The sequence below is a fragment of the Rhinopithecus roxellana genome, chromosome 9 (genome assembly GCF_007565055.1).
Source record: "Rhinopithecus roxellana isolate Shanxi Qingling chromosome 9, ASM756505v1, whole genome shotgun sequence".
Lineage (NCBI taxonomy): Eukaryota > Metazoa > Chordata > Mammalia > Primates > Cercopithecidae > Rhinopithecus > Rhinopithecus roxellana.
In genome coordinates, this window is record NC_044557.1 from 140,172,495 (window position 1) to 140,186,798 (window position 14,304).

At 34.2% G+C, this 14,304-nt stretch overlaps 1 protein-coding gene across 3 annotated transcripts in view; it reads right to left on the reverse strand.

Annotated features, from left to right (window-relative positions):
- The window catches only part of MSR1 (macrophage scavenger receptor 1), an 87,448-nt gene that overhangs the window by 52,811 nt on the left and 20,333 nt on the right, over positions 1-14,304 (reverse strand). For all 3 annotated transcript variants that reach the window (XM_010358157.2, XM_030937407.1, XM_010358158.2), the window contains 2 exons: positions 10,943-11,355; positions 6,599-6,785 (listed from right to left, as the gene is read on the reverse strand). In XM_010358157.2, coding sequence (XP_010356459.1) covers positions 6,599-6,785; positions 10,943-11,355 — 600 coding nt within the window. The remainder of the gene's footprint in view (positions 1-6,598; positions 6,786-10,942; positions 11,356-14,304) is intronic.

Here is a 14,304-nt window from a genome sequence, read left to right on the forward strand (position 1 = left end):
GAATAAGAAAAACAGGTAAAGCTTTTTGTTAGAGTTCTAACTAGGCGTGTTGAATGTACATTTTTATTGTTATTCTATTCTTCATGTAACATTAATCTCACTTATTATGTTTCATTTTTGTACATTGTTATAGCCCTTTTACCGTTTCTAACCAAATGTTGGAAGGATCTCAATAAATGTTTTAGGTGTCTTTTAGATACATTGGGGAAATAAAATAACAAATTATATGCCACTTTACTCTTATTTTCTGATGCAGAACTTTTCAGAACAATATCCACTACCTTGCCACCTTCCAAAACTAACCTCCTCTCCATTCCCATTGTAGCTCACGTCTTCACCGTCACACAGCTGGACTATTGCTAGAGCTTTTTTATCTGGTCTGAATGCATTTTGTCTATTTCACCTCTATTTCCCTCAGTGCTGGCTTTCTTCTTCTTTTTGATAAGAATCTGTTTTGCAATGTCTCCATCAAATTAAGGAAATACAGTAATCTATTCTGCCATATTATGGAAAAAAGAATAAAGACTCAGAGTCTCTTGTAGTCACCTTCTTTGTTCATAGTTTCCATTCAGTCTTTTCAAAATTTTGTTCCGTATTGACATAATAACTGCCTCGTGGCATCAATAAATGGACAAAATGCTACCTGTCAGCTCCCTTGCTGATATATGTCAAAAAAACTGGGTTAATATTGGCCAAAATATATGATTTACTCTAGTTCAATAAGCCATAGAATTTACATTATTTTTCATCTTTAATATTTTCAATTATAGTTATAGGAATAATTCATAAATACTATCACAATAATCTGCCATAAAGAATTACCTTTATAAAACACATGCACAAAATCTACTATTTAGCTTCCTCCATGATCATCTCTTAAAAAGGAAAATTAAGATTTCTATATAACCACAAAAAAGTACTGATATATAATATGTGATAATCATCAATATCATAGATCAACATTACCCAATTTACTAGAAAAGCATACCCAGGCATATAATATCATTTAAAATCCTCAGATAACATAGCACTAATAATATCTGACTAAGTTTCCAGAGCTATGCTTCTCTAGTTTTTATTATGAGCATTAATTTTCTACTTTGTTTTCAATCTTGTCTCATATTCAGATCATCATAAAAACCTGCCACATCTTCTAGTCTATTGCTGCCTAAACCTACATCTTTTTTTTTTCTAGTTTTCATTCTCATTGATTTAGATATGTTTAATCTGGAAGACACTTTAAATATTGTTTAACTAAACATATTTATAGAGGGTCAGAGAGTGACTTGCTCAGGGTCTTAAAGCTAGTCGGGTAAAATCAGAACTAGAACATTTCATTTCTTTCCTGACATCCTATGCTACCATGTTCTAAATTTAATTGACTTCATTTTCCGTATCTTTTCTTCCATTATTACTGAGCTGAGTTTTTCCTTTACACAGTGGTTAGATAAACTCACAATTCAGGTTTTTTCCTTTTGTTAAGTGTTCGGTTTTTGTTGTTGTTGTTGTTTTCAGAGATAGGGTCTTGCTACTTTGCCTAGGCTGGTCTTGAACTCCTGGGCGCAAATGGCCCTCTTGTCTCAGTCTCCCAAAGTGCTGGGATTACAGGCATAATCCTACAGTCCAGCTGTTAAAATCTCAGTAATTAATTGTACAAAACTCCAAATTCAAATATCCTCAGTTGTTTTTTCATTTTCTCTACTATAAAAATCAATATTTCTTTCTTGGTGCTCTTATACCCTAGGAAGCCAATATATCTAAAATCTTTCCAAGTAAACAAAATGTTAGCTATTCTCACCACAGAGCCATATTATATTTTATTTCTCTTAAATACCTTTCTCTAGAGTTCATCTTTGCTTCTTTAAATCATGTTATCCCCAACTCTCCACCAAACTCTACTTCACCATTTCCACAATGAAATTGTATGTAGTTCTTTAAGAGTCTAATTATTATTATAACTACTTGAGAAATGTATTAAAAATCTTTGTCTCTTTTAACTGTATAATTATTTAGTGATTATTAATATAAGGGAAGAGAGAACACAAAGTAACTACAGTCATCCTACAATCAATACATGATAAAGGATAAAAAGCACTCATTAATTTCTAAAATATGCTTCTTAAGTTATAATTTAATTAATATATACATTATGGCTAGGTGCTATAAGAGATATAAAGAATAGTTTCTAATTGAAGTAACTTGTGCCCAGGAAGAGTTAACACTGTTCTGGAAGAGAATATGAGATACTTTTAAACATAACTGTCACATTAACAATTCTCTTGTGAGAGAATACTTAATGTTCTGCATTAAGACAGAAATAAACGTCAGCTGGGCCTTACTACTGGTAGAACCAGCAAAAGCTTCATGCGAGAGGTAGCCTCTTAGATGGACTTTGAATGATAAATAAGATACTTTCAAATACAAATCGAAGAGAAAATATTTCAAATAAAGGAAAAGACATGAGGCAGGATGCACAAGGTACTGGGTGCATTAGAATCACAGTCAAATTAGTTGAAATATTTGATATACAAAAAAGACAAGGGAGGGAATGAAGCATTCAAGATTAGTTAAGAGATACACTGAAGAAGACCTTGAGTACTACAGGCAAAACTGTATGTCTAATGAGGGAGCAACAGAGAGTCTTTATGCAATATAAGACTTGCTTTAGGAAGGCTGTTTTCTACAAGGGTGCAAAAAGTATTACAGTCTGGGCAGAAAAACAATTGCAATTCTGGCAAAGAAGTGATAAGAATAATTTATATGAGAATATAAAGAAATGACAAAGGAATAGAGAATACAGAACATTGAGAACTAATAGTGGTCTTGGGAGATATAAAATAATTAAAATTGATAGCTTGCAAACCAGGAAGAATGACACCGCTATAACAGAGTGTAACTTGCTAAGAAGAAAGTGTTAGTTTCACTTATTCACTCAACACATATATAATTGCTCTCCCACTATTTTCCAGGCACTCTGACAGGCATTGGGAATGCAGAGGTAGACAAGAAGGAGAAGACTTAACCTCACAGAGCTCACGTTCTACTGGAGAAGATACAAGCTAAACAAGTAAGCAAATGTAGAGATGACATAATTTCATATAGTGGTAAATACTATGGGGAGATTAAAGGAAATCATGGTAGAGAGAGATGGGGGAGGTTAGAATGAGAATGGTAGAAGGTGGAGGAGGTAACTTCAAGTGGAGCCAAGAAGGAGTAGGGATGTAGAGAAGAACATTTCAAGAGAAAGAGAAAATGTCTAATGTTCATTATGGACAGCATGAAATGAAACAAGCACTTTCTCTTCATTAACTTTTACTTGTTCATAGCACTTAATTCTTCCACATTTCCAAGCAAGGCTGAAGGATGACAGAGGGAAGATTTAGAAAATTAGGACAGAGAAGTAGACAGGTGACAGGCCAAGTAGAAGTTTAAATTTTATCCCAACTCTAATGAGAAGATATTGGAGGATTTAAGCCTGAGAGACAAAAGACACATCTAGTGCAAAGAGAGAAATCACACAACCACACACATCTAGTAGTGTGTGTGGGTTTTCTTAAATAGCATTGTTTTTTGTTTCTTTGGGTTTTTTTTTGTTTTGTTTTGTTTGTTTGTTTTTCCTCTATTTAGAATGGACTAAGAGCAGAGGCAGGGGAAAGCAACTGAGAAATGGATCCCAGAGTGGGATATGGTTGCTTGAATGAGAGTAGTAATAGAGAGTAAGAAGAAGTTTGATTTGAGATATTGTATGAAATAAGAATTAGTAGGATTTACAAATAGATTACATAGAGAATGAGAGCAGGGAAGTCAAAGACGGCTTCCAAGATCATGGAGGGAGCAGGTAGTGGGAAAATGACAAAACCATCAAAAAGACTGAAAATGCAACAGATCTGGGGAGGTGGATGGGGGTGGCCAGTTAAGAAGCGAGGATTTGGTTTTGAATTTGTAAAGCTTTGGACGTTTATTTGAAATCCAAAGTGGAGGTATCTAACTGTTAGAGAAAAATCTGACTAATTCAAATTTTTCTTTATCATCTGTTTCACTATGATAAATGCTATATGTGATATGTATTCTGTATAAGCAAGCTATAAAATACAACAATAATGAGAATATCCTTGCAATATCACAATCCAAGAAATCGGTATCTACCTAGATGTTCCCCCATCTCATTCATCTATTTCCTTTTCACAGATAAACATTACCCTGAATTTTGTGTTTATCATTTTCTTAAATTTTAAAACAACCATTCTATTACATATTTATGTGTCTGTAAATTTACATTATTTAATTTTACTAACTATAAGCATTAGAAGTAAAACTTATCTATGTATTGTTTTCTGGGACTTGTTTTTATTTTTATTTTTTCATTGTCATCACTTGATTATTAGGCTTCTTAATTTTCTCAAACTAATGTATTTGAAATGAAATCACATGAAGTTCTTAGTTCTACTTTTCTAGTTGCTAATGTTGTAAAATGAGACAAAATATTAAAATTGTGGAATAGAGCTTAACAGACATGGAAGCTGGAATGAGAACATCCAATATGAATGTTATGTGAGTTACAGAGGAAAGGAGAGAAAGAATTGTGAAGAAGCAACAAACTGAACGAAGCTGGTTAATTCACAAACTGATAGACATAAATCTACTAATATAAGAAGCACAACGAATGTTAAATGGATAAATTATCAGTACAAAAACACAGATAAGTAAAACTGCAGATATGAAAGACACAGAGAATGATAAACTGATTGGTGGCAGTCATTTTAAGAACCATAAGAAAAGCTTGAAGCCAGGGGACCAATATTTTCAGCACACTGATGGAAGTAATCAAAATAACTGTCAACCTAAGAAGTGTGTATGTAGTACAACAGTTTCAAAGATCAAAACAAAATAGAGAAAATGAAGTCAGAAGTTTCATTATCAATTTACTTTCGCTAAATGAACTTCTAAAAGATATACTTCAGGCAGAAGCAAAATAATCCCAGAAGAAATGACTGAGGTGCATTTAGAAGGGAGAACAACTGGTAAATTCATGGGCAAATTTAAATAAATATTTGCTGTAGGTGAGTGATGACTATCTGAGCCAGTGGTGCAGAGTTAAATAATTAACCAAGATGGCTGTAGATAAAGAAAGACAGATTTATTAGCAAAAGCAGGAAAATACGTTGTAAGGAGGCAATGAGCAGGCCAGAAGAAGAGAAACTGATTGCCAGGAAACAAAGGTTTGCTGAAGATTTTATAGAATAGTGTTTATACCATATGCTGAAGAGAGCTTGTGCAGTACTGATAAGCCGAGGTTACAGCGGGTTAACTTGCAGGTATCTGGTGATAAGTTTCATGCAGGAAGGACCTACATGTTCTGGATCATGAAGAAAGGCAGATTTATAGCTTATCTTCTTTCTCTTTTTGCCTTCCCTGGTTCTACCAGCCTGACTACTTTTCCCTAATTAGGGCTCCACAATATTGTCTGTATAAAAAAGAAAAATAATATTGACTAAGTTCTCAATTAAAAAAATAAAATAGAATGAGCTATACAAAAATATTAGCAGGAAACTAGGGAAGAGGATAATCAAAGCATTTTCAGTTCCTTGTGTATTTTACGATGAACGTTAAAATACTGATCAACTATAGACTTCAAGATAAATGTTAAGGTCAATAATCAATAAAAATTAGAAATATGCTACAAAGTTTCTAAAACCTTTTTGTTAACTTTGGTAGAGAGAAAAATTCACCAAGAGAAAAATCTTTATTGCCAAAAGTGGCAATAAAGGAAAGCAAAAGAAACATAAAATAAACTGGAGAAAACTAGAGCACAAAATAAGAGAGTGGAAATAAATACAGTCAAAAGAGATGGTCAGATTACATATTTTTAAAAAGAAAAGGTAAGTGTTCATTGCAAGAGACAAACCTAAAATAAAGGATATGAAAAGGCAAAAGGTTGCAGTGAAAATATAGAAAAATACCTGCAAATCGTTGAAATCAAAATATAGAAAAAAATCTATAATGTAAAGCAAAAACTAAAATATCTAAAATGTAAAGCCAAAACTGAAAGTGCATATATATATATCTCTTTGGTAATATTGGTAGAGAGAAAAATTCTTATATATTCTATATACATATATAGGCAAGATTTAGTTCACCTTTTTTCACTAAGAGGTGCTGCAGAAGAAATGAACAAATCCATCATTATTTTGGAGAGTTCAAAGGATTCTTTTAATTAAGAATACAGTCAAGTAAGAAGTAAAAAAGACTGAAAGTTTTGAAAAAACAATATTAACAAGGTTGGTTTGTGAACATGTGAAGAAACCTGTAATTACAGAAAACTTGTATTCGGTACTTATGAGGTAGTTTTTAACAATGAGAAAATCATTAGATCTTAAGATATATTTGGCTTATCCCTTTCTATTTAAATGACACTCGGCTACTGGTTATCGTACCCTGTCTTGATCTGATTTTAATATTCTTTCCTCTGGGTATCTGTAGTAAATATATGCTCAAAAACTATTTATTTCAAACCACAGGATTTCAAATATCAAATCTCTGCATGTATCAGTATATTTTAATATATGTCATTTTCTGGAGGAATGACAAGACATTTTACCTTGAATTAAAGTGATATTTCTCAAGGTCTGAGAATGTTCCCAGTCTTTCAGTCTGAGATCATTGGTGATGTTATTCAGTACTTTCACTTCTCCTTTTATTTCCTGTTCCAAATGTACTTGTTCTTCTTTCACAGCCATAATTTCTGCTGATATATTGTAAACACGCTCCTCTAATTTACTGATTTCCTGTAAGACACAAGTAGGCATTCACAACCTTTGTTACATACATAATTATCAAATATGAAAGTTCAAGAAACCCTCGGAGTTCAGGTTTTTAAAAACATATTACAGGAATTTTATGGAATAAAAATATGGAGATTAGAAAACTGTTTTGAAAGTAGTAATTCTTTAATTGTGAAACATTTCCTCTTTTGACTGAATGGCTGAATGTTTATAATCACAACCCCTTTCAAAAAATCAATTTAATATATCTATGAGATGTTTCTATTCCCATATATATAGACGTCAAAATGCTAACAAAATTAAATAAACATCATAAGGTTTTAATTTATCTGAAGTAAAATGTCTTCATACTGTACTTAGAGTGGCAACATATTCAAATTCCATAAATTTGATAGATTTATACAAGAAATTATTTTATAGTAATAAGCAAAGTTTAATGTCATAAGCCTCAGTGGTGATGAACATTGACAATAGATTTTCATACCCAATAAAACCTCAAACTCGCATATTAACAGTGCTTTCCTTTAAATTTGCATTACCTCTGTATTTGAGGCATTAGTATTTTGTGTTTTCAAATACATATATATTTTGTGTATATTTATACATATGCATTCATAGACTTAGAGTGTGAAACAGAGAGAGGATCTTCCTATATCCTGGAATATGCTTTTATATTTTACTCAATAATATATTAAGGATATTTATCTATTAAAATACTTTAGAGACTGACATTTTCAGTAATTTAGTGGAATTGAATCTATTTCTCAAAATGTATTTAGGAATCCTATTGATAGTGTTTTGAGCTGTGCTCTTTTCTACAACTTTAAACAATGCTGCCATGAACATCATTTTAAGTGTATTTATATGTTGATGTAAGTACTTCTATAGAACATCTTCCTGGAAGTGGATTTGACCAAAGGGACTAAACATTAAACAGTATTTTTGTTCAACTATTGCTGTACTGCTCTTCAAATATATGTGATCATTTTTCTTCCTCTTCCTGCGTGTCAGTGTCTACTTTTTGCAGCTAAATACTGGGTACCATTAATATATTTAAATTTGCATAATAAGAGTAGGTACATAGCAAATCATTATTATTTAACTTGTTTTTCAAATTTTAATGAGGTTAAAGCAACCAGTCATTAAATTTCTGACAATTAATATTTATTAATTTTTCTTTTAGATCCTTTGCTTGATTTTCTCTTTTGGTATTGGGCTTTCTCTTTGTGATGAACCAAATCTTCTCATCTATTCTGGTAATAATTTTTATCTCTCTGTTCTACTTGTATCCCATTTTCTGTCTTCACTGTATGCTTTATTATTGTATTAAGTACTCCTATGTTCTAAAGTTGATAAATACTCATTTCCCATTTGCACATGGAAATAAGCCCGTGGTATATTTTTCTTTAATCCAGTTGTAAAGAGAAAATTACACTCTCTTGAGCTGGACTGGACTAGACAAGCTGAGGTGAGAGGCTCAAGATGGTCAGGAAGTAAGACCTTTGAAAATAAATGAATGTGCATCTAGATTTGCCTCTTCAATGACACTATACATAGGCAGAGAGGCTTATCAGCTTTCATTGCTCTAACTGTGCCTTTTTCCAAATGAAACCTTATTCTAGATTAGAATTTCTCATCCTGCACCTCCTCCTTCCCTGACCATTTGACATTTTCTGTACATACCATCATCACAATAAAGGTGAAATGGTGAGCATGGATGTTTGTAGAGCACACCACCATGATAAATACACCTGACTTAATTTAGGTGGCTAAAAATTGCTGCAAGTATGTCAGGTAGCTCTAGACGTTCAGCATAAAGTGTTAAGGGACTATAAAGTGATTCTGCTTCCTAGAAACCAGGAATCACTCAGTTTTTTCATCATACCGAAAAGCTGAGGCTACTTTTTATTTTTATTTTTTTGAGATGGAGTCTCGCACTGTCACGCAGGCTGGAGCGCAATGGCATGATCTCGGCTCACTGCAACCTCTGCCTCCTGGGTTCAAGTGGTTCTCCCAAGTAGCTGGGATTACAGGTGCACACCACCACACTGGGTTAATTTTTTTTTTTTTTTTTTTTTTTTTTTTGGTAGAGATGGGGTTTCACTATGTTGGCCAGACTGGCCTCGAACTCCTGACCTCGGGGTCTGCCCGCCTCAGCCTCCCAAACTGCTGGGATTACAGGCGTGAAGCACTGCGGCCGGCCGCTGAGGCTACCTTCTTATTCCCTTCTTTGAAAACTGCATATGGTGCTTACATTTGTCAAATTTCACTGGAAATTATTTTTCCTGGGAGGAGGAAAAGTGTGTTTAATTTCAAAAAATCCTATACAGCATCCACGCACTCCCTCCACACGCTACCACCAGTGACCCTCCTAGAAACAAGCATTTAATTTTGTAGTCATACAGTCCTTTTGACCTCTATCGATGGAGATGATAGATGCCACCCCTGTCTTTCATTTGCTGCCAATGTTCTTCCTTTTTCTTTCAAATTAATGTTTGGTGTCCTTAATAAGTGTTATGCTGGTGTCACTTATAAGCCATTTCCTCAAACGACATTTACAAATTCAGGCATTCATTTAATTTATTCCTACATTGAGCTAAAGATTCAAAGATCAATAAAATTATTCAAGCAATGGGGATGAGAGTCCCAACATTGTTTTTCAGTGTACACAGGAGTACACACACACACACGCACAAACATTGGCACTGACCTAGTTCCTAAGTCTCTGTGAGTGACTACTGTTTCTAAAGATGTATATAGGTTTCAAAGTTTCACCATTCCCTTGTATTTCCTTTTCTAATGCTGGAATTCCCTCCAAAACGTGTCGTCTATGCAAACTCAAACAGCTCACTAATCACCAGATTTTGATTGTTTCCATTAACTATCACTTCAAACAGGTTCAAAATTTCTACCAACTTCCAAATGGTTTCCAATTTGCTTTCAATTTCTCACATATGTGGGTTCAAAAGCATACCACAGTCAGCCAGACACAGTGGCTCATGCCTGTAATCCCAGCACTTTGGGAAGCCAAGATGGGTAGATCACCTGAGGCTAGGAGTTTGAGACCAGCCTGGCCAACATGGTACAAACCCCATCTCTACTAAAAATACAAAAATTAGCCAGGTAGGGTGGCATGTGCCTTTGATCCCAGCTACATGGGATGCTGAGGCACGATAATCACTTGAACCTGGGAGGCAGAGGTTGCAGTGAGCCAAGATCACACCGTTGCACTCCAGCCTGGGCAACAGAGTGAGACTCCATCTCAAAAACAAAGAAACAAAAACACTCCATGGTCCTCCAGGATTTAATGCACTGCCAGAATCAAACGTATCTTTCTTCTTCCATCTCATTCACCTTCCCACTCTCCTTACCTCATCTCAGTGCTCTTCTGACCCTATCGTTACATAAATAGTATTTCTTCTCCACTCTTCTTTCCCCCAACTTAATCAATGTCTATCCCAATAACTAACATTTTAGCTTCCTCTCTTTCTTGTATCATCAAAACTATGGACAGTTTCTTCTTTGTATACTTTCTCTAATCTTTTGATAGCCCAAGACTTTAATATCCCCATACCCTTTGATATGCTTACTTATTAACAATGTAGGAAACACTGATAGATTTTAGAAGTGACATGGAATAGAAACGGAATATCAAGGCATTGGGATGAGGTTTACCAACAGACTCCCTATACACAAACTGTAATACCATTGTCTTCTGACACCTTAAGTTGAGGACCATGTACAAGTTCAAAAGTTCTGAGTGAAACTTACAAGTCAAAAAATTCTAAGCACATCAAATGGGTCTGTTGCAAAATTCACACATACAGAGTGTTCATGTCTCAGGATCTGCTAAGACAATCTAAAAATTGTGATCGGTTTAGGCAGTCTAAAAAGACATTTTAACAGTATTTATAAAATATGTAAAGGGAGTCTATATTCAATGGGAAAATTTCCCCCTTTTTCTAAGAGTTTGGAGATAGCTAATCCATTTTAAATCCCTTAACATTCATTTAAAATCTTTTGATAAGTTCACCACAGAAATCAGGGTAAACAGGATAACGAAACAGGGTTTGCAACTTTTGCTTTCCTGTACTGCCTAAGGAGAAGAGACTTGGATAGATTCAGTTCTAGCACGTGACCTTGCCGTTCCAAACTCTTACCTCTTGTTGTTTGAAGGTTTTCTCTTGGATTTTACCATTCAGCTCTTCTATGTTGAGCTGCAAATCAAGCAATGTGGTATTCAAACTTATTAAAGACTTGGAGATTTCATCTATTGCATTCCCATGTCCCTGGACTGAGGAAAACAAGGTACTTAGCTGGAGAAGAATGTCATTAAATCTTTGATCAGTCGTCATGCTGAAGTTCTGGAAATGCTCTGCATCTATGACATTGGCTTCCATGTCTGAAATGTGCTGGATTCTCTTCTCCATGTTGCTCATGTGTTCCATAAAGACTTCCTGAAATCTCATTTCCTCTTCACTGTCATTTCCTTTTCCTGTGAGACTTTGAGTTATATCGTCTGCATTAGTTGAACCAACTGAGCAATTCTTCGTTTCCCACTTCAGGAGTTGAGCTGTATATTGAAGTAAAAATAAACCAGTCATGGCCTGATCCTTAAATGCATACACTATCCCATCCCATATCATTCCATTCCATTCGTTTTATTCCATTCCACTCCAACATTTTGAATGCTAGGCTAAATCAAGTATTTCCTTTTCATCTACAATGTGTGAACTACGCTAAGTATATTGCTGAGAAGCATACATTCTCCCTTTCCCATTTTATGTTAAGACGATTCCAGGATTATATCATGCTTTCTGAATTACTGCTTATATGAATCTTCTTGGTCACTGATTTTGGTTTTTCCAATTCAAAACAATTCTATAGATTATGAAAGGAAATGTATCTATAGAACTGTTGTTAGAATAAAGTGAACTAACGCTTAATCCAGTTTCCGAAGTAAGCATGTTGAATAAGTTCACAATGATAATGATGATCATGAGGATGACAAAAGCAATATGTGGTAAAATACTGCTATCATGAACAGTATGGATAGATTGTTGGTTTATCTTCATTCTTTCACTTGAGCTGCCAGAAGAGTGTCATTTTCAGTTAACACAAACCTAATTCACAGTTGGTGGAGCAGGAAGTTGGGCAAATAATTTTTTTCTCTTTATAAAGGTACCATTCTCATAACAGTCCTTTTTAAATATTATAAAATATATAATCACAGCAGAAAATCTAGAAAATATAGATAATATGGAAAAACAATTTACCATGAATCTCTCCATCCTAGCTTAAACTCTAGGATTTTGGTGTATGTGTCTCAAACCTTATCATATTATTAATCTTAAAATGTGACATTTTAAAATAATCTGGACACCACTTTTTAATGTAATGCTCTATCATAAGTACTTTTTCATATTATTAATATTTAATATTGTTCTACAAAAATAATTTAATAAACTCCATTGTATTATATGCATGGATCTGCCAGATTTATTTTAAAAAACAACTGCATTTAGTTTGCCTCTGTTTTCAGTTATATAGTCAATGTTTTGATGAACAATCTTGTGATTAATTATTTACCAAATTTAAAAAATTGTATTCCAAAACAGTATTTTAGGAACATAGCGAGTTGCTGATAGATATCCCCAAATGGGCATATGTTCTCTAAACAAGCTAATTATCATTCTGAAATAATGTAAAGCAATATATTTTATAGTTTCAAAAAAATAAAAGGCATAAACATTAACTTTTTATACAAAAATAGGCGGGGTGCATTGGCTTATGCCTATAATCCCAGCACTTTGGGAGACTGAAGCAGGTGGATCACGAGGTCAGGAGATCAAGACCATCCTGGCCAACATGATGAAACCTCGTGTCTAATAAGAATACAAAAATTAGCTGCGCGTGGTGGCGGGCACCTGCAGTCCCATCTACTCAGGAGGCTGAGGCAGGAGAATTGCTTGAACCTGGAAGGCAGAGGTTGCAAAGAGCCGAGATCATGCCACTGCACTCCAGCCTGGGCAACAGAGTGAGATTCCATCTCAAAACAAAATAAAACAAAACAAATTCTTACTTATAGACAATGAGGAAAATGTTAAACATAATCTTACCACTATTCAGTGATGCTTGAGGTTTTCTGTTTTCCTGTATTTCTATATATGTATCTGTTTATACCTTTTACCGACATTTATGCTAGTCATATTCATATTAGATTGGATGTATAAGATTTTCCACATTTGACAATTATGGAACAATAAAAAGAATAATTTCATATTGCTCAAAAATATATGCAGCTCCACCTGAGTCTATCAATTTTCTTAATAAAAGTGATATGAAGACAGTACAATTTTTATAGATTTTTGAGAACTAAACAACACAAGAAAAACATTTAGTTCTACCCCTAACTCAAGGGTTTTGTTCCATAAATGAGAGCTGGGTGTTTACATAGAATCTAGTTCCCTGATTCTAGAAACTTCCTACACCACTCCATTACCAACTAGGCTACTCTGAACAAGTTACTTATCCCTCTCCTTGCTTTGGTTTTCTCAATTTGTAAAAGTAACAATTACCTCAACAATGGTGCTGAGCACAAATGAAACAGGCATATCTATTTCTCTAAAGTGCCTTATAAATGAGAGATACTATCATCAGTTATATCCACCGTATTTACTATCTTTGCTTAAAGAGGCTGTGGTTGGATCACCTGAGGTCAGGAGTTTGAGACTAGCCTGGCGAACATGGTGAAACCCCGTCTTTACTAAGAATACAAAAATTAGCTGGGTGTTGTGGCACACACCTATAATCCCATCTACTGTAGATGCTGAGGCAGGAGAATTGCTTGAGCCCGGGAGGTGGAGGTTACAGTGAGCCGAGATCCTGCCATTGTACTCCAGCCTGGCTGATAGAGCAAGACTCCGTCTCAAAAAAAAAAAAAAAAAAGAAGCAGCAGCTGTTTGATGAGCATTACTACTGTACCTATTATTACACTAAGAGTGTCATCCTAAATATGTAAATAAATTCTAATTTCAAAAAATATATGATACCATATTTTTCCTGGTTTTATTAATTTAATATTAGCTTATTTGGAATAACAAAATGTGTGTGACAATACTTTGATGTGATCTATAATAGAGTTGGTATTGAGTATGTTATTCTATATTTCTTAACATATCAATAACTTGGAAATAAAAGTGTATTTCTTAACTGTATCTCATCACATTTACTAAATTCATTGTGGGGAGCAAGTTTTGGGTTGACAGCCTCATCCACGCATTCGTTAATTCTGTGATTTAATTACTGTATACTGTGCGGAAAACACTGCTTGAGTAACTCTGGGAATAAAAGAACAATCGGGAATGGAATTTGACTGTAACAATCAGAAGCCCAAATAAACAATATTTTCAAAATTACTTCAAAATTTTCCTCTAGCATTGTCCTTTTTTGATAATTATTTCTTTTGAAGTAGCAGTTACAAATTTAGATTCTAGAATAGAACTGCCTAGATTAGCAATTC